The 19,784-nt window shown below is 41.8% G+C and overlaps 1 protein-coding gene across 1 annotated transcript; it reads right to left on the minus strand.

The window, feature by feature from the left end:
- Positions 1 to 46: 46 nt before the first annotated feature.
- Positions 47 to 18,373, minus strand: LOC139574278 (cationic amino acid transporter 3-like). The gene is made up of 12 exons (XM_071398698.1): positions 18,227 to 18,373; positions 7,555 to 7,976; positions 6,975 to 7,136; positions 6,595 to 6,766; positions 6,206 to 6,324; positions 5,895 to 6,117; positions 5,432 to 5,571; positions 5,222 to 5,324; positions 4,910 to 5,145; positions 4,493 to 4,659; positions 4,124 to 4,232; positions 47 to 3,841 (listed from the first exon to the last, which is right to left on the minus strand). The coding sequence occupies exons 2-12, from the start codon at positions 7,919 to 7,921 to the stop codon at positions 3,699 to 3,701; spliced, it is 1,941 nt and encodes a 646-aa protein (XP_071254799.1). The 5' UTR covers positions 7,922 to 7,976; positions 18,227 to 18,373; the 3' UTR covers positions 47 to 3,698.
- Positions 18,374 to 19,784: the final 1,411 nt, after the last annotated feature.

Raw genomic sequence — 19,784 nt, forward strand, 5'->3', positions numbered from 1 at the left:
GAAAGCCTGGAAAAAATAACATTCAGTAAGTCACAGAAGACAGAAATCATTTTTCATTGGATTCAAATTTACTTAAAAAAGCATTGATTATATACAGTAATTTCTCTTGACACATTTACAGATAGTACATGTACTGTTATACTATGCTTTAAAATCAGTAAGAGTACAAATGGACATGAAACAGTTAGTACAACACAATTGTTATTTTCTGAAATACTGTTCTGATGACCTCAAGGTTGTTTGTAAACATCCTAGTATTGTAACTCACGCCACAAAACCTTGTATGAGACACTGATGTAATGTGCAAAACTTTTTTTTTTGCAACATGATTCTGTAACAAGCTTTGAGCCCCCTGGAAGCATTAAAAAAAAAAGATCCCCACATTGTAGACGTTTGTAGTGTGCTTTCTAGACCATTTTTACACAAGACTGGCCAGGCTTGATCTTAAAATTGTAATTTAAATCGCAATAATATGAAGGGATACCAATTTGAATTGATTATCTGTGATGTGACCATTTCCACATCTCGTAAATAGGCATAGAATACAAATAACAGTTACATACATACCCTTGAGGTGAGCAAATACATTTTGAGGCACATAGTTAAAAACAGAAAAAACATAACAAGTTGATTTGAACACCACAGCAAAGTGTCTAGAAACAAAATTTGACTGAGGCTGGTGGGGTTTTCAGTTCATGTTATGAATACATTCAGTTAGACACTCAGAGTTAAGACATTAAAACCCAGGCCCATCTTTCAATGACAATTATATACAAAACAGTTATGTACAAAATTATACATGGAATCAATCATGTAAGTAACATGTACCACGAGATTAAGACCTTAAAACAGGAATGAAACCTGTAAGCCTTTTCATACTAGGCTAATGTATTGTAATCCTTTCTCTGCCTTTTAGTAGTGCTAGTTTTGGGCTCCAAGGAATATCAGCATTTTTCTTCAGTGTACCTTCCTATAGACATCTCTCTATTCGGTAGAGTTTGTCGATCATCATGGTACAAAAATAAGTTATTTCTCTTGTCACACAATCTCTACAGTTAAGAGCATAATTTTAAATTGAATAATTATTTGGGCAGCTCTTCCAATAATTAACAAATATAACATACATATATATCTATGTATCTGTATAAATATGAAAACAAAATTAAATTAATGATTGTTTAAAAAAATATTCTCTATTCTAAATGATAAATTCTTAAAAAATTTGAAATATTACCATCTTTTGGAAAAAGGACCAAGTTTTACAAAATGTAATTTAATTGTCAAGCATCTCTAAAGTGCAGACAGTGAGTTCTGGGGTGGTTTGACCCTCTCCTTGGTATTGCCTGTCCCCAAAGAACACAAATAATACCATAGTAATTTACCTATATGGACAGGAGGACACACGACACACCCTGTTGATGTGCTTACTGTACCCAGCAGTAACTCACAGGGCAAAGACAGTAGAGATCAGACACCATTTTGGGGAAAATGGCTGAATTCAGGCAGAAACAACCAGGCACTAGAATAACACATTAAAAATGGAGGAACTCTGTTTCATGCCATTTGTACCACCTAAATGACATATTTAATACAAAAACCCCTTTCAATGTTTAGATATGCAGAAATTTGCCAAGTTCATGTTGATCGAGTATACTGAGCGTACAAAACGTTAAGAACACCTTCCTAATATTAAGTTGCACACACCCCTCCCTTTTTCCCTCAGAACAGCCTCAAGTAGTTAGGGAATGGACTCTACAAGGTGTCGAAAGAGTTCCATAGGGATGCTGGCCCATGTTGACTCCAATGCTTCCCACAGTTGTTTCAAGTTGTCTAGGTGTCCTTTGGGTGGTGGACTATTTTTGTTACACATAGAAACCTGTTGAGCATGAAAAACCCAGCAGTGTGCCTGGCACCTACTACCATAAGCTTTCACCAGGTCAGACTGTCATGGAAATCGCACATGTTCTTAATGTTTTGTACAATCAGTGTATATCTCACTGCACATACAGTACCAGTCAAAAGTTAATACACTACTACTCATTCCAGGTTCTTTATTCTTTACATTGTAGAATAATAGTGAAGGTATCAAAACTATGAAATAACACATGTAGTAACCAAAAAGTGTTAAATCAAAATACATTTTATATATTTGAGATTTTTCCAAGTAGCCAGCCTTTGCCTTGAGGACAGCTTTGCACACTCTCAACCAGCTTCACCTGGAATGCTTTTCCAACAGTCATGAAGGAGTTCCCACATATGCTGAGCACTTGTTGGTTGCTTTTCCTTCAACTGCAGTCTAACTCATCCCAAACCATCTCAATTGGGTTAAGCTCGGGTGATTGTGGAGGCCAGCTTATCTGATGCAGCACTCCATCACTCTCCTTCTTGGTCAAATAGCCCTTACACAGCCTGGAGGTGTGTTTTGGGTCATTGTCCTCTTGAAAAACAAATGATAGTCCCACTAAGCGCAAACCAGATGGGATGGCGTATCGCTGCAGAATGCTGTGGTATCCATTCTGGTTAAGAGTGCCATGAATTCTAAATAAATCACTGACAGTGCACCACAAAGCACCCCCACACCATCACACCTCCATGCTTCACGGTGGAAACCACACATGCGGAGATCATCCGTTCACCTACTCTGCATCTCACAAAGACACGTGGTTTGGAATCAAAAATCTCAAATTTTGATTCATCAGACCAAAGGACAGATTTCCACCGGTCTAATGTTTACTACTCTTTTTTTCTCAGCCCAAGCAAGTCTCTTCTTATTATTGGTGTCCTTCAGTAGTGTTTTTAGTTGTTGCAGTAATTCGACCATGAAGGCATGATTCATGCAGTCTCCTCTGAACAGTTGATGTTGAGATGTGTCTGTTACCTGAACTCTGAAGCATTTATTTGGGCTGCAATTTCTGAGGCTGGTAACTCTAATGAACTTATCCTCTACAGCAGAGGTAACTCTGGGTCTTCCTTTCCTGTGGCGGTCCTCATGAGAGCCAGTTTCATCATTGCCCTTGATGTTTTTTGCGACTACACTTAAGAAACTTTCAAAGTTATTGACATTTTCCGGATTGACTGACCTTCATGTCTTAAAGTAATGATGGACAGTCGTTTCATTTTGCTCATTTGAGCTGTTCTTGACATAATATGGACTTGGTCTTTAACTAAATAGGGCTATATTCTGTATACCACCCCTACCTTGTCACAACACAACTGATTGGCTTAAACACATTAAGGAAAGAAATTCCCAAATTAACTTTTAACAAGTCACACCTGTTAATTGAAATGCATTCCAGGTGACTACCTCATGAAGCTAGTTGAGAGAATGCCATAGGTGTGCAAAGGGTGGTTACTTTGATGAATCACACTTTTTTGCTTACTGCATGATTCCATGTGTGTTTTTCATAGGTTTGATGTATTCACTATTATTCTACAATGTAGAAAATAATACAAATAAATAAAAACCCTTGAATGAGTAGATGTCCAAACTTTTGACTGATACTGTACATCCAAAATCTATTTAGCATGTGAGGGTCTCTCTACATTATAGGAATGACCAAATATCAACAAAGGAGAAGACAGTCGGTTGTAGCACAATGCCCAGACAGTTGAAAATTAACGCGATGAGACTGTGCACCTGTTCGTCTTGCGTGGTATGTTGTTGGGGCGTACACCATCTACTCCACCACTATTCTCCTCTAAGGTGTCATCCCTTCCACCTCACTGTCATCCTCTGCCAGGTAGATGGGACTCTTTGATCGGAGGACTGTCTCAAATTTACCACGGTTGGGTGTGGCCTCTGAGCTGTTCTTAATCCCATAACCAAAGTAGATGAGAAAACCTAGGAGAAAGAGAAGGAAGAAAAACTGATCTAAACAGTGATAAACTGCAGCATGTCAAAGGTGAACCTCACTGACACTGTACTTGTGCCCCCGTACCTCTCTGATTCAGAGGGGCTGTGTTAAATGCGGAAGACACATTTCCGTTGAATGCTTTCATTCAATTGTACAACTGACTATGTATCCCCCTTTCCTTTCCTTGAGTAACACAACGTTGAGTAATAATACAGATCGGCACAAGAGCAAGAGGCAAAGCAATGATAAGGGGTGGGAATCTCACTAACCAATAGTCATCCACACTGCAAAGCGACACCACGTTGGCCCATCCAGCTGCATCATGAGGTAAATGTTGACAAAGATACTGACCAATGGCAGCACTGGGAGTAGGGGTACCTGAGGGGATTCACATTTTTTTTGTTTAGTTTCTACATTAACCACAATTAGCACATACTGGACATAAGACTAACAAGTACAACATCTAATGTTAATTTTCTTTGTTTTAAGCTAAGAGCTGATGATTCAATGAAACAAGTACAGACAGACAGTGGTTTCTAGGAGAACGCAGAAACCTACAGTAAATAGGAAATGGTTTCTCAGGATGAATGAAACAACAAACGTGAACTGAGTCATGTGATTGACAACTCCCATCATACCTTAAAGGTGAGTGCCTGTCTGCTCGGGGGCTGTCTCCAGATGATGGCCACACACAGGAAGGCGAGGAAGGCCAGTATGGCACATATGGTGACCCACAGGGGGTGGCCACTCACCACCTCTGCCCCCCACACAGCCAGCACTACGCACAGCAGGGTGAATACCACAGCTACAGAGAAAAAGAGAGATTGTGAACTTCAGCATGTATAGTGGAATCTTAATTATACTTTACAGTTCTTGGTCATACATAATGCAAATGAGAGAATGCATTGAAATGATCAGACAGCTGCTTCCATTTGTAACCAGTATGCCAAACTTATCAAAAAAGGTCTCACTTAAATATGTGGAGCTATTCTGGTACACCCAAAACAGCTTTAAACGTCATCAACACTTCACCCTGACAAAAGGGGGAGACTCACAGATGACAGCGGTAGTGATGTACACGATAAGTCCGGAGGTCTTGGTGGGGACGTCACAGCTGGGCACCAGCAGCATCTTGAGGGTGAACCTCTCCCTGAGGGCCCTGGTCTCCCCCTCAACCTCCTGGTCAAACTCGTCCCCACTGTCCCCCTCCGCCATGGTTGCCCTCTGCAGACCCACCAGCTCCACCAGCTTCTCACTGGCACCGCTGAGGCCCAGGGTACCCGGCTGGTACCTGAGAACAAATACACATAAAGAGTCAACCCTACGTTGACTGAGGACTCTTTTTAGCCAAGATCCTCTGCACTAACCTGAGGATAAGCACACACACTGCCACAAGTGTGTATGCCAGGAGAGTTCCTATCGACATCAGGTCTACCAGGGCTGCCAGATCAAACAGGAACGCCATCAGGGCTGCAGAGAGAAAGAATCCATTTAAATTCTAAGAAACATAGAGTAGCTGCTAAACAGTTGACAGAAAACTAAGTGTTGGTGCACAGTAAAGCAAGGGCTAAGCTTACCTGCTACAATACCCGACACGATGGTGGCTAACAGGGGGGTCTTGGTTTTTATGTTCATCTTTGAGAGGAAGCGGAAGAGCAGGCCGTCCTCAGCCATGGCATAGATTACACGGGGCATGGGGAACATTGAGCCCAGTAAACTGGAAAGAGAAAAGACAGAGGGACTCAGACAAAGTCATCACCATCACACAGAGGTCAGCCATGTCTCTGGACAGTCCACAAACACTGACTGGCCATCAACATTTAACACAAGAAACCCCAAAAGTTTGGTTCATATATTCCATATCATAATTGGAACAACAAAAAAAGGAACCGAAAGCACAGTATATGAAAAGAAACATCTGTTCAGACACAAAAATAAATAAACTAAAAATAGCCTGCCATCTGGGTGCCTGTCTACCTTTGCTAGAAGTGCACACAAGGCCATGAGAAGTCTCTATGGGAAACTGTCTGTGCCAGTCACCTGGTGGAGAGGGCACAGAGGGAGCCCACAGCCACGATGTAGCGGGCAGGGTCCCAGTGCACATAACTGAAGGCCTCTGGCAGTGGGCTCTCTCTGTTCAGCAGGTAGTAGGGCATCATAAGGGTGAGAGCCGCAGACACCCCGAAGTAGGCAAAGAAACAGATGAGCAGAGAAGCCACGATACCGATGGGGATGGAACGCATAGGGTTCTTGGCCTCTTCACCTGTGTAGATAGAGATGGTTTAAATTTGACAGTCGTCAACCACAGAAAAAAATACTCTGGTGTCAAGAGACAAGAAGAAATGGCCTACTTGTTGTTGCGATGCAGTCGAACCCCACAAAGGCATAGAAGCAGGTTGCTGCCCCAGACAGGACTCCACTGAAGCCAAATGGAGCAAAACCCCCAGTGCCAAACTTCTCTTTAATGATCCTGGACAAAGAAAGAGAACAGGGGACTGGTTATTGCAGTACCCTTGAAAACACAGAAAAATGCCCAAGAGAAAGAGTAATCGTTTCATATTTAGTCTTCAAGAAGAGAACTGCTACCCCTGATGGGGTAAAGCTTTGATCTATTTTTGCAAACAGACTTTCGTACCCTCTCATTTACTGCATAGGTCTTATTTTAAAACATAACACCATTCCTGCCTAATAAACTCCTCTTTCTGAGCTCCCCTCCCCGTCTTGTGTTTTGGTGACTCACTCTGGATCAGTGATGTTGGTTGTGTTGACAAAGTCCTCCACGGTGAGGTTCCAGTTGGTACGGTCTCCCTTCACCAGGCCTGAGATGATGACGAAGCCCAGCACCACCAGGTTGACCCCCGTGAAGATCTTGTTCACCAAGGCCGACTCGCTAACGCCAAATGCCAGCAGGCCTGTGTGGGTGTTAGCAAAGTGTCAGAGCCACAGATGTGGGCAGCGGCCAATCATAATGCTGCACTGAATGGGCACTCTGCCCTTGCTCTAGGGCAGCAATGAAGAGGCAGCCATAGAAACCTCTCTTTAGTAGCTGTAGTTTCGCTGAGGTTGTGTATTATGCTTTCAAATGTGTTCTGAGTTATGTTAATGATATGCGAGCCACACCAGTGAGCAGCAAGATCAGGATGAAGGCGAAGAGGTCTGGGTATTCAGCAAGAATCTTCCCAGGGACCTTGATGGACATGGAGGCTCTGAAGAAGTCTGAGATCTTCTGTTCAACCAGGTTGTCAAAGGTGGAGCTCCAGGCCCGAGCAACACTGGCTGTGCCTGAAAGAGGGAGAGACTTACAATGAGGAGGTTGGAGTCATACTTTCAAGGGCTCTTCTGTCATGAGGCAATCCTTCTGAAGGACCAGGCACTTGCTCTGCCTGTAAAACCTCTTCAGCTCACGTCCTCGTCAGAATCTTAATCATTCAGTCTAATTATTCAGCTACTCAGAATGGCTGATTATCTCAACTGACTGGCTGGGTATAGCAGTAATATCACTGCAGTTTAAGCAGCTTGGAGTTGTGTGCAGTCACATACATTTATGTTATCCTTGCACCTCATATCCTGCTTTTACCTTTAAAAACATGTTTCTTGCAACTTTACACAAAGAAAAGATCAAACATTTCCTGCCCATTTTTTTATCACGTTGGTTCTTCATTTCAAATCCCTCATTTTTACTAACCCACTTCTGACTTACCTATGACATAGGAGAGGATGAGGTTCCAGCCAGTGATGAAGGCCCAGATTTCCCCCACAGTCACATAGCTGTACATGTAGGCTGAACCAGTCTTGGGCACACGAGCACCAAACTCAGCATAACACAGACCAGCAAGGACGGAGGAGAGCGCTGCGATGAGGAAGCAGAGGACGATGGCTGGGCCGGCCTTCTCCCTGGCCACCTCTCCAGCCAGCACATAGACGCCCGCCCCCAGAGTGGCACCCACCCCCAGGGCAATAAGGTCCAGCGTGGTCAGGCAGCGGGCGAAGTGGCTCTCTTCCTGGTTACAGTCCAGCGCCCGTCGCCGGAGCAGCATCTTACCGAAGGACGCTAGCTTCTCAGCCATGATAGGACAGGTCACCAAATCAAGAGGAGGAGATGAAGGATCTTCTTACAGCCAACTGAGGAAGAGGACAATCTACTGTCAAATGAGAGCGGAAAGTGGTTTGGAGGGACAAGTTCAGACACAACGATCATTATTTTGTAATCGACTACTTTCTCAGAAGCGAAATATCATAGAAATCAAATGGGGAGTGAAATGTCAGTCAGAAAAACAAAGCAATACGCTTCCTCACACGAAAGAATGAGTCATTCCATGTAGAGTAGATGCCAAAACTGTATCATAATTCTCTGAAGGGTCATTCTGTTTGAATTCAGTCACTTTTTGACCACACCCCTTTTGATTTGAACAAAACTTTCAAAACATATTTGCCCATGGTAGAAGTGGTCAAAAAGTGACTGTGGACATGAATGCCAAAACATTTAGAAGACAGATGTGCTCAAAGTTTACCAATTTTGCATTACACACACCCTACCATAAGACATCCATGTCTTCATCACTGGATAAGATAAACAGTTGAGTTTGATATCACTAAAAAGCTTACAAACTGGGTTTACAAGAAAATAGTTTAATAAAAATTGTCATTTTTTATCGAAAAATCTTTAAAAAAAATGTTGTAGGTTAGACTCTATTTTACATCATCTGAAGTGTAGGTAAGCACAACATCACCGAGCGCAACATCAGAGATATGCATCCTTCGTCAATCCCCAATCTCTCTGCTGATCTAACACTGACACTAGGTTAACAGTGCTGGGCAATCCCACAGTAACAGAATTGCGCTGAGACTCAGATGTTTCACTTAAAATGTATTCCAAACAAAAAACATTGATTTCAAAGTTAAACAAACCATACAACTCCATGCACAATGACTGCTTTTAACAATTTACACAGAACAGTTAACAGAAATATTTACTGGAAGAACTGTGCATATGCAAAGTTGGGTAACAACATTTCGGTAAAATATTACTCAGTTATTAAATACTGCTAAGAATTAAGATTCAAAGATTTCTGCCAACAGAATGGTATGTCAGCTGTCACAGGGCATCTTGACTCTGAAAAAATCTATTTTGGAACTACAGTAAGTGAAGTGGATTTACACCCGGTAACAGAATTGCGGTAATGGAATTCCATCATGGGTGCCTGATCTGTACTACACAAAAATGCATAATTATGCATATGAATGTCATTCTCTTCATGGTGATGTATCCCAAAGTGGTACACAAAGGTATAAATATCCTAATTTGCATATTTGGGTATTATTCTACACACTTGCTATTATTTTAACGAGCTCCACCAAACTTGGTTGGTCCAGACCGGATCAAACCTGAAGCAATCGTATTTGTCTATGTTTCACAATTTTGGATATTAAAGTACAGCACAGTAGAGTACAGTACAGTAAAGTATAGTTCAGTACAGTACATTAGCATACAGGACTCTACTATATGGTAGTGTACTGTGCTGTCCAAACTTGTGAAACATAGATGTCCATGATTGGTTCAGATTTGGTCCGGTCCAAATCTGAAACAATCATGGACGTCTATAAAAAAAAATATATATATACAGTGGGGAGAACAAGTATTTGATACACTGCCGAGTTTGCCGATTTTCCTACTTAAAAAGCATGTAGAGGTCTGTAATTTTTATCATAGGTACACTTCAACTGTGAGAGACGGAATCTAAAACAAAAATCCAGAAAATCACATTGTATGATTTTTAAGTAATTCATTAGCATTTTATTGCATGACATAAGTATTTGATACATCAGAAAAGCAGAACTTAATATTTGGTACAGAATCGTTTGTTTGCAATTACAGAGATCATACGTTTCCTGTAGTTCTTGACCAGGTTTGCACACACTGCAGCAGGGATTTTGGCCCACTCCTCCATACAGACCTTCTCCAGATCCTTCAGGTTTCGGGGCTGTCGCTGGGCAATACGGACTTTCGGCTCCCTCCAAAGATTTTCTATTGGGTTCAGGTCTGGAGACTGGCTAGGCCACTCCAGGACCTTGAGATGCTTCTTACGGAGCCACTCCTTAGTTGCCATGGCTGTGTGTTTCGTGTCGTTGTCATGCTGGAAGACCCAGCCACGACCCATCTTCAATGCTCTTACTGAGGGAAGGAGGTTGTTGGTCAAGATCTCGCGATACATGGCCCCATCCATCCTCCCCTCAATACGGTGCAGTCGTCCTGTCCCCTTTGCAGAAAAGCATCCCCAAAGAATGATGTTTCCACCTCCATGCTTCACGGTTGGGATGGTGTTCTTGGGGTTGTACTCATCCTTCTATTCCTCCAAACACGGCGAGTGGAGTTTAGAGCAAAAAGCTCTATTTTTGTCTCATCAGACCACATGACCTTCTCCCATTCCTCCTCTGGATCATCCAGATGGTCATTGGCAAACTTCAGACGGGCCTGGACATGCGCTGGCTTGAGCAGGGGGACCTTGCGTGCGCTGCAGGATTTTAATCCATGACGGCGTAGTGTGTTACTAATGGTTTTCTTTGAGACTGTGGTCCCAGCTCTCTTCAGGTCATTGACCAGGTCCTGCCGTGTAGTTCTGGGCTGATCCCTCACATTCCTCATGATCATTGATGCCCCACGAGGTGAGATCTTGCATGGAGCCCCAGACCGAGGGTGATTGACCGTCATCTTGAACTTCTTCCATTTTCTAATAATTGTGCCAACAGTTGTTGCCTTCTCACCAAGCTGCTTGCCTATTGTCCTGTAGCCCATCCCAGCCTTGTACAGGTCTACAATTTATCCCTGATGTCCTTACACAGCTCTCTGGTCTTGGCCATTGTGGAGAGGTTGGAGTCTGTTTGATTGAGTGTGTGGACAGGTGTCTTTTATACAGGTAACGAGTTCAAACAGGTGCAGTTAATACAGGTAATGAGTGGAGAACAGGAGGGCTTCTTAAAGAAAAACTAACAGGTCTGTGAGAGCCGGAATTCTTACTGGTTGGTAGGTGATCAAATACTTATGTCATGCAGTAAAATGCAAATTAATTACTTAAAAATCATACAATGTGATTTTCTGGATTTTTGTTTTAGATTCCGTCTCTCACAGTTGAAGTGTACCTATGATAAAAATTACAGACCTCTACATGCTTTGTAAGTAGGAAAACCTGCAAAATCGGCAGTGTATCAAATACTTGTTCTCCCCACTGTATATATATATATATATATAGTACTTTTACCCCTTTTTCGTGATATGCAAATTGGTAGTTACAGTCTTGTCCCATTACTGCAACTCCTACGGACTCGGGAGCGGCAAAGGTTGAGCGCCATGCGTCCTCCGAGACACGACCCTGCCAAGCCGCACTGCTTCTTGACACACTGCTATCTTAACCCGGAAGCCAGCCCACCAATGTGTCAGAGGAAACACCATCCAGCTGGCGATCGACATCAGCTTGCAGGCGCCCAGCCCGCCACAAGGAGTCGCTAGAGCACGATGGGACAAGGAAATCCCGGCCGGTCAAACCCACCTCTACCACGGACGACACTGGGCCAACTGGGCCCCGCTTAATGGGTCTCCCGGTCGCCTGGGATCGAACTCGGGTCTGTAGTAACACCTCAAGCACTCCGATGCAGTGCCTTAGACCACTTGGAGCCCATGGACGTCTATGTTTGGGCCAAATGAAGGCCGTACCAGACGTCTGTGGACATTGAAATCAAGGTCAGGCCGGACCAAATTCCAACTACTTTTCATCATTCATGGACGTCCGGTGTCAGTTGGTGCTCAGTGGGAGAGGATGCTGATTACAGTAAAATGGGAAGAAAGGGGGCTCATGGGTAGGTGTCAATAAGAGCTGGGAGAGGTGACATTAATTGGAGAGACTTTTCACACTCTTGCTTTGACCACCAGACTACAGAAAGAAAACTTATCAGATCAACATGACAGTATGCCAGCAGAAGGGAGGACAGTAGCAGCGGACCCAACTGTGGTTTGTGACAACTATGATTTCCCCATTGTAGCCAATTCAATTGCAGAAATTCTGTTACCGATTCACTTAATTTATAAACAAAACTGATATCAGTAAAACACTACAACTAATTGATGTCTACCTTTACTTGTTCTGTGAACATTCATTATCCTTCCTCCTCATGAGGGAGAGAAATGAGAAAATATCTCAAAAAATATATTTTTTTGACAGTAGTTCTGAAAGTTGTGCTCACAAGCCAAAAGTGGTCCCCGAAAATTGCTACTACGTCACATAGGTGCAGATATGTACACCACGTCATTGCATGTCCATCTTGCTAGTCTTCACTGAAATGGCGAGGGGTTGAAGCTCATTGGCTAGAACTCAAATTGCTAGGGAGCTGGCCCATGTGGGGGGAAAATGGTGCAGTACAACTTCCGGAAAACAAGTTGATTTCAAACTAGGGACTTCGTGGTCAATTTAGGTAATTCTGCTCATAGATTATGCATGTATGAAATACACCAACAAATCCAGCCTAAAGCGGAAGGTTTAAAAAAGACTTAGTAGTCGCCAAAGTTCCGGATCATGTCTAATGATGTGGGTTTTTGGTAATGGAATTTCAAGGCACAAGGCAAGATTTCTTGAACTTACAGAATGCTGACTTTTTCTCTTATAAACTAAATATAAAAAAGTGTTGATATTAGTTGGCAGGGGTCTTTACTTCAACATTGTTTTTTGGTATATTTCTAACACCTTTTAAGACTTTCTGGTAGATGTTTTCTAAGACCCCTTTTCCATCTGTTTGACAAGAAATCATAGTGTTAGCTTATTCCACATTTTTAGGATGGAAAATGGTTGAAAAATGTATATATGCCTTAATTTCTCAGGCAACTGCATTTCCTACACCTAGATCTCATTCCCCTGTGGCCCTTGTTCTTAAATCTATAGTGTACACACTATAGGCCAGGGCTATTCAACTGGCGGCCAGCAGGCCAGATCTGGCCCGTATATTAATTTATACCGGCCCTTAGATCAATTCTGAACATTAACAAAAGATCTGAAAAAGCATCCCTGCCCAAATCCGACATTCAGTGCCAAAAAGACAAGCACTACGGTGGTTGTCTATAGTGTGGTTTCTAGCACTATGGTGGTTGTCTAGTGTGGTTTCTAACGCCTGTGGCATGTTGATCATTTTTTCTTCATACGAATTTATCTCTAGCGTTTGAACGGTTTAAGCTATGACCCCATTCCTGAAAGCTACGACTCTCAGTAACACGCATGTGCCTTCCATTTCCCTCTCTGATGCTCACAAGGACTCGTTAGAAGGGTGTGACAACAAACATCTAATGACTGAGAAAAATGAATTCAAAGAATTCTTCCTTCAGACTGGAATTTGGCATAGCTGTCTTGTTATTGACATGCTTAATTAGGATTTTAAAAATGACCTAATTACTTTTAATTAAGCTTTTAATAGTTGTTTAAATAAAACAAAAATAATGGTGAGCAAGCGTTGCACCTTTTCCTTTCAATGATGATCAATTTTTTTGGTTGCACCTCAACTGGTGTTGGTTGAGCACCCTCCAAAGTGCTATATTGGTGGTAATGCATTGCTTTCTTTAATACAGTTCTTCTGAAGAATAATCGCATGTGCAAAATGTCCGGCCCCCGTGCAATTAACCTTTTTACATCTGTCCCCGTAAGAATACGTTAAATGGCCCTGCTATAGGCTATGAGTTCAACAAATAGACATCTCAGTCACAAGTTACTACACGCACGGCACTTACAATTTCCTAACAATTTGACTATTAACATATTGCTGACTTTAGGCTGATAGAGATAGTCAAAATGGGATTGCAAGGTCTGCTAGGCTGCATGTTGTCATCTACTAAGCGCAGTAGACTGACATACTAGCCAGGCTAAGTTGGGAAAATCCAGCCTCTGGAATAACAACTATATCAAGTACAGTTGGCCTTTCTCCTCCATTAAGAGGATAATCAACAGTGTTACATAAGCCTGCTAACCTTCTTAGAGGTGAACAAATAATTAGTCATGATTATGTTTGTGTAGCCTAGCATGACCATGGTGAAATGTGTGGGCTAAACTTCACCACAAAGTCTTTGCAATATGATGTGGGAAATTAATTGCATGTTCTGGTAATTTCTAAGAAGTATTAAAGAATATAACTGTTTTGGGCTCCCGAGTGGCACAGCTGTATTTTTATTTTTAACTGTAAAGAGGGCCTCAAGTTAACTTTTTGGTCCACCAGCCACTGTATAATAAAACAAATGAGCATGCTTTGTAATGTTCCTAAAACAATAAAATGCATTACTAGTAAGAAATAAATGTTGTTTCATTTCGTTTCATTTTTTGGGACAAATTTTCACCTGCCCCTTTAACAGGCTCCCGAGTGTCGCAGCGGTCTAAGGCACCGCATCTCAGTGCTAGAGGCGTCACAACAGACAACCTGGCTCGAATCCAGGCTGTATCACAACCGGACGTGATTGGAAGTCCCATAGGGCGGCGCACAATAGGCCCAGCGTCGTCCGGGTTTGGCCGGTGTAGGCCGTCATTGTAAATAAGAATTTGTTCTTAACTGAATTGCCTAGTTAAATAAAAGTTTGTTTTTTTTTAATTAAAAAAAAAAATTACAGGAGGTTAGTCACAAATAGAACAATGAGACAGATATTTCACTGGATGTATAAATGTGAAGCATCGGATTGGCATTTGGTAGTGAGGAGTGGAAAGCCCAGTGGTCGGCAGTGGGAGAAGATGGAACGAGATAGCAGAATGTCATCCAAAATGTAATTTTCTCATCAATTAAACATTTGATCCCAATAGTTCTGTTCCCAAAACTGAAATATGTTACGAACAGTGGACACAGTTTTGTAGACTTTACCATTTGCCAAAGTTTAAAAAAAAAAGTAAATATTTAGAGTGCAAATTTAGTTATTGCACACGCGCACTTCAGAGTAGGCGGTCCCTAACCGAAATATGCAAATATGTGCTAGAACGCGCCAATAGGATCTCGCTAGCTCGTGCGTGGCTCTGCCCACCTCCTTGCTTGTTCCGCCCATATGACTAATTTGTTCCAATGTAAACAGGCTGTGGTCTATCTTGGTTTAGTAATAAAAATCTTTGTTACAGTGGTAAGGCGACTCGAGTCATGTTTGTGTTTGTGAGAATGAGTCTGACTAGTAGCCGTGTTGTCTTCTTTTCCCTAGCATTTGAAACTCAAACATTGAAAAACATAGCTTGTGAACAATGTAAATAGCCAAGAAACAGTGACAAAGTCTCACTTCAGTAGACTTTCGTTTCAACTAAATTAGACCATTATGCCTGTGCTCAGCACTTCAAAAAATAATCCTTCACTCAGCTCTTCACGTGCGCACAGTAGCGCGAGGTGGGATAGGCTATACTATATAATTCGTAGTTCTTTGACTTTGTGCGTTTACCAGCTATGGAACAAAACGGCAGAAATACTCTGAAAACAGCTACTGCAGAATTTATTGAGCTATTAATGTGATCATACTTTGTATTCACAAATGCTAGTGAAATGCTCGCACTGTGGAGCCCTGACCACTCGACAAATGTGGCAGGTGAAATAGTAGACCTCTAACCTGCAAAATTTAAACCCTGACTGTAAACATAGAAGAACCATTGTAAAGCAGAACTTATGACACAGGAAATATGACCTGGGTGCCAGGACATTTCTGAATTCAACAACGCAATACTGTTGTCTTGCCAAACATGACTACAACTAGAACAAGCTGTTCCATGCTCAGAGGTTTTAAATATCAAGAAAAACAAAGGTTCTACTCCCACTCATTGTTATTGTTTGGAAAAACAACAAAAGGGGAAACAATGTGGCCTCCATCAAACAAGTGAGTGCTCAGGTTTAGCCTGTACAGCTAAATTAAAAAGGTTCATGATTCAGTTCCAACAATTCAAGGTGACAGGCCTCATTCAGAAGACCTGTCATATCATTTGACAATGGAATGAATCATTGCCAACTTTTGCTAAGGAATGAGACACAGGGCATAATGCTCAATTTGTGGGTGTTTCCATGGTTACTTTGCTTTGGCTTCTCTGAAATTATGCCAGTTGATGCACACACAGCATTTGTTATTCATCAGATCCCTGTCTTCAAAGGGCAATCTAATTATGGGCCTAGATGACAGAGCATCAGCCATCTCTTGCTACGTAAAGCCCTCCATCTACTACCGCACCCGTGTCTCCACACAATAATGCAATTTCACCAAAAGGCTGAAAGGAGTACTGGAGTGCCATGCTATACTTGGAGGTTATATCTCACAGTATATGACATATTTGATTACACAGCATGTCCTCCATGAGAGCTGTTTGCCTCATCACCCACCATACTCTCAGCCCGGGGGCACTCACAGGTCTCAAGCAGATAATGCACTTGCACAGCCTGTGCATGTCTCCTTGGGTGACACTCCTTCAGGTGGGGTTATTTCACACTAGTCTTTCCAGTTACCATAAATTACTCAACACTCAAACGGTCCTTGGAACTCTGAAAAAAGGTAGGTGTGGTAGTTTGATTGGTGGTTGTTTTTTGGCTGAAAAAAAAGCCACAGAAATTTGGAACACCTGGAAAAGACGAGCCTCAGCAGGTACTTGAACATAGTTATGCAACACCACAAACATACATAGACCCAAGCCTTCCACAATAGAAAGTGTCAGTACTCACTTAGCTGATTAAGCAGCAATAGAATATGCACTATATTTTATTGAATATATCAGTTAGTGACATTCAGACTGGTCTCAGACTAGATGTAACATAGTAAACGTAAATCCGGGAAACAATTTAGTATGATATGCTATGGTGACATACGGTAATTGGTATGTTACATAAGACAGGTTACTTAAGGCAAAAAGGAAAAGGAGGGTGGTTGGTCGGGGTGGAGATATCTATTTATGCGAACGTCTAGCAACCCAAAGGTTGCGTGTTTGAATCTCTTCACGGACAACTTAGGCATTTTAGCTACTTTGCAACTATACTGAACAAAAATATAAAAACGCAACAATTTAAGTTTTTACTGAATTAAAGTTCATATAAGGAAATAAGTCAATTGAAATAAACTATTTAGGCCCTAATCTATGGATTTCACATGACTGGGCACAGGTGCACCCACTGGGAAGCCAGGCCTAGCCAATCAGAAATATTTTTTTTTATGCACCAAAGGGCTTTATTACATACATACAGACCCCCCCCCCAGACAATCCCTAAGGTGAAGAAGCCGGATGTGGCCCTGGGCTGGCGTAGTTACACATGGTCTGCGGTTGTGAGGCCAGTTGGACGCACAGCCAAATTCCCTAAAATGATGTTGGGGGCTTATGATAGAGAAATTAACATTCAATTCACTGGCAACAGCTCTGGTGGACATTCCTGCAGTAAGCATGCAAATTGCACGCTCCCTCAAAACCATGCTGTTTAATGAGTTTCTTGATATGCCACACCTGTCAGGTGGATGGATTTTCTTGGAAAAGAAGAAATGCTTACAGGGATGCAAACAAATTTGTGCACAAAATTTAAAATATCATACAAATTAACAATTTGTAACATATTATACAAAATGGATGATTGACATCCACAAATCAATACATACTACATTAAATGTGTACAACACTTACATACAGAATAATACGACATGCTCTGAGACCAGGTTGTATTATTAACTAGCTAGCTAAGATTATTAATACATTTAAAATGGAGAGCTGCAGGCTTGCACACAACAGTCCGTGTTCGACAAGGAAGAAAAATAAACACCAACCGGATTACAAAGTACATTGATAACGTTAGATCAAATAGAGAAGGAATGTTCGACAGGAATTTAGTTATCAATCTAACGTTAGCTACTTAAAACACGCTCAAGGTTTACATTACTAAACTCGTTTACGTTTGGTTTGGCGAGGTTGGTAAACTAGCTACCTGATTTACAGCAAGATTAATTAGACGGTCCATTCACGTGCCAGCCAAAACACCTAACTAGCTAACGTTAGTACTCAAGCCCTATGGTTGAGGAAGACTTGGTAAAACCAAAGAACCGACAGCTGGATTGTCTGAAAAGCTAGCTAGAACCAAACACTCCAGCATGTCTGCCAGACTACGCTAGATAGCTACAAAGACTCTCGTTAATTCATGCTGGGCATCGCGAAAATGTTGTCCAGCTGACCAACTAGTACTGCCACATTCGATTCAGGTGTTGTTATTCACTATAAATCTCCATACCTTGAATGACGTTGAGTTAATTCATTCATTCCTATCGATAAGCACACGCTTTGGTTCAGACTATTTCTTGGAACACATCGCTAGCAAATACAATCTTCATTCGATGTCTTTGGTATACCAAACATTAGTTAGCTACATACCTGAAGAATTGATAGGCCCTTGCGATCAGCAAGATGAAAACTATCGGTCTTCCGATTGAACTTCTGTCTTTACAGTCCGAAAAAAGGTGTGACTTGTCTGTCTAAAAACTTGATACAACACACGCTAATGTACCGTACCAGTCAAAAGTTTGGACACACCTACTGATTCAATATTTTTTTCGTTTATTTTTTACTATTTTCTACATTGTAGAATAATAGTGAAGACATATCAACACTATAAAATAACACATATGGAATCACGGAACCAAAAAAGTGTAAAACAAAATATAATTTTAGATTCTTCAAAGTAGCCACCCTTTGCCTTTAACAGCTTTGCACACTCTTGGCATTCTCTCAACCAGCATCACCTGGAATGCTTTTCCAACATTCTTGAAGGAGTTCCCACATATGCTGAGCACTTGTTTTTTCCCTCCACTCTGCGGTCCAACTCATCCCAAACCATCTCAATTGGGTTGAGGTCAGGTGATTGTGGAGGCCAGGTCATCTGATGCAGCACTCCATCTCTCTCCTTCTTGGTCAAATAGCCCTTACACAGCCTGGAGGTGTGTTTTGGGTCATTGTCCTGTTGAAAAACAAATGATAGTCCCACTAAGCACAAACCAGATGGGTTGGCGTATCGCTACAGAATGCTATGGTAGCCATGCTGGTTAAGTGTGCCTTGAATTCTAAATAAATCACAGACAGTGCCACCAGCAAAGTACCATCACACCTCCTCCTCCATGCTTCACGGTGGGAACCACACATGCAGAGATCATCCGTTCACCTACTCTGCATCTCACAAAGACACGGCAGTTGGTACCAAAAATCTCAAATTTGGACTCATCAGACCAAAGGACAGATTTCCACCAGTCTAATGTCCATTGCTTGTGTTTCTTGGCCCAAGCAAGTCTTTTTATTGGTGTCCTTTCGTAGTGGTTTCTTTGCAGGATTCACTCAGTCTCTGAACAGTTGATGTCGAGATGTGCCTGTTATTTGAACTCTGTGAAGCATTTATTTGGGCTGCAATTTCTGAGGCTGGTAACTCTAATGAACTTATCCTCTGCAGCAGAGGTAACTCTGGGTCTTCCTTTCCTGTGGCGGTCCTCATGAGAGCCAGTGTCATCATAGCGCTTGATGGTTTTTGCGACTGCACTTGAAGAAATCTTCAAAGTTCTTGAAATATTCCAGATTGACTGACCTTCATGTCTTGAAGTAATGATGGACTATCATTTCTCTTTGCTTATTTGAGCTGTTCTTACCATAATATGGACTTGGTCTTTTATAAAATAGGGCTATCTTCTGTATACCACCCCTACATTGTCACAACACTACCGACTGGCTCAAACGCATTAAGAAGGAAAAAAATTATACAAATGAACTTTTAACAAGGCACACCTGCTAATTGAAATGCATTCCAGGTGACTACCTCATGGAGCTGGTTGAGAGAATACCAAGAGTGTGCAAAGCTGTCATCAAGGCAAAGGGTGGCTGCTTTGAAGAATCTGAAATATATTTTGATTTGTTTAACACATTTTTGGTTATTACATGATTCCATGTG

The sequence above is a fragment of the Salvelinus alpinus genome, chromosome 4 (genome assembly GCF_045679555.1).
Source record: "Salvelinus alpinus chromosome 4, SLU_Salpinus.1, whole genome shotgun sequence".
In the NCBI taxonomy this organism is placed as follows: domain Eukaryota; kingdom Metazoa; phylum Chordata; class Actinopteri; order Salmoniformes; family Salmonidae; genus Salvelinus; species Salvelinus alpinus.

Bases quoted from the DNA above. Each gene is read 5' to 3' on its own strand.
- LOC139574278 (XM_071398698.1), bottom strand. From the start codon at position 7,921: ATGGCTGAGAAGCTAGCGTCCTTCGGTAAGATGCTGCTCCGGCGACGG. The intron at 6,325-6,594 runs GTGAGTCACCAA...TTCTTTGTCCAG, and splicing joins ACCAACATCACTGATCCAGA to GATCATTAAAGAGAAGTTTG. The intron at 5,325-5,431 runs GTAAGCTTAGCC...TTCTCTCTGCAG, and splicing joins CGTGTCGGGTATTGTAGCAG to CCCTGATGGCGTTCCTGTTT.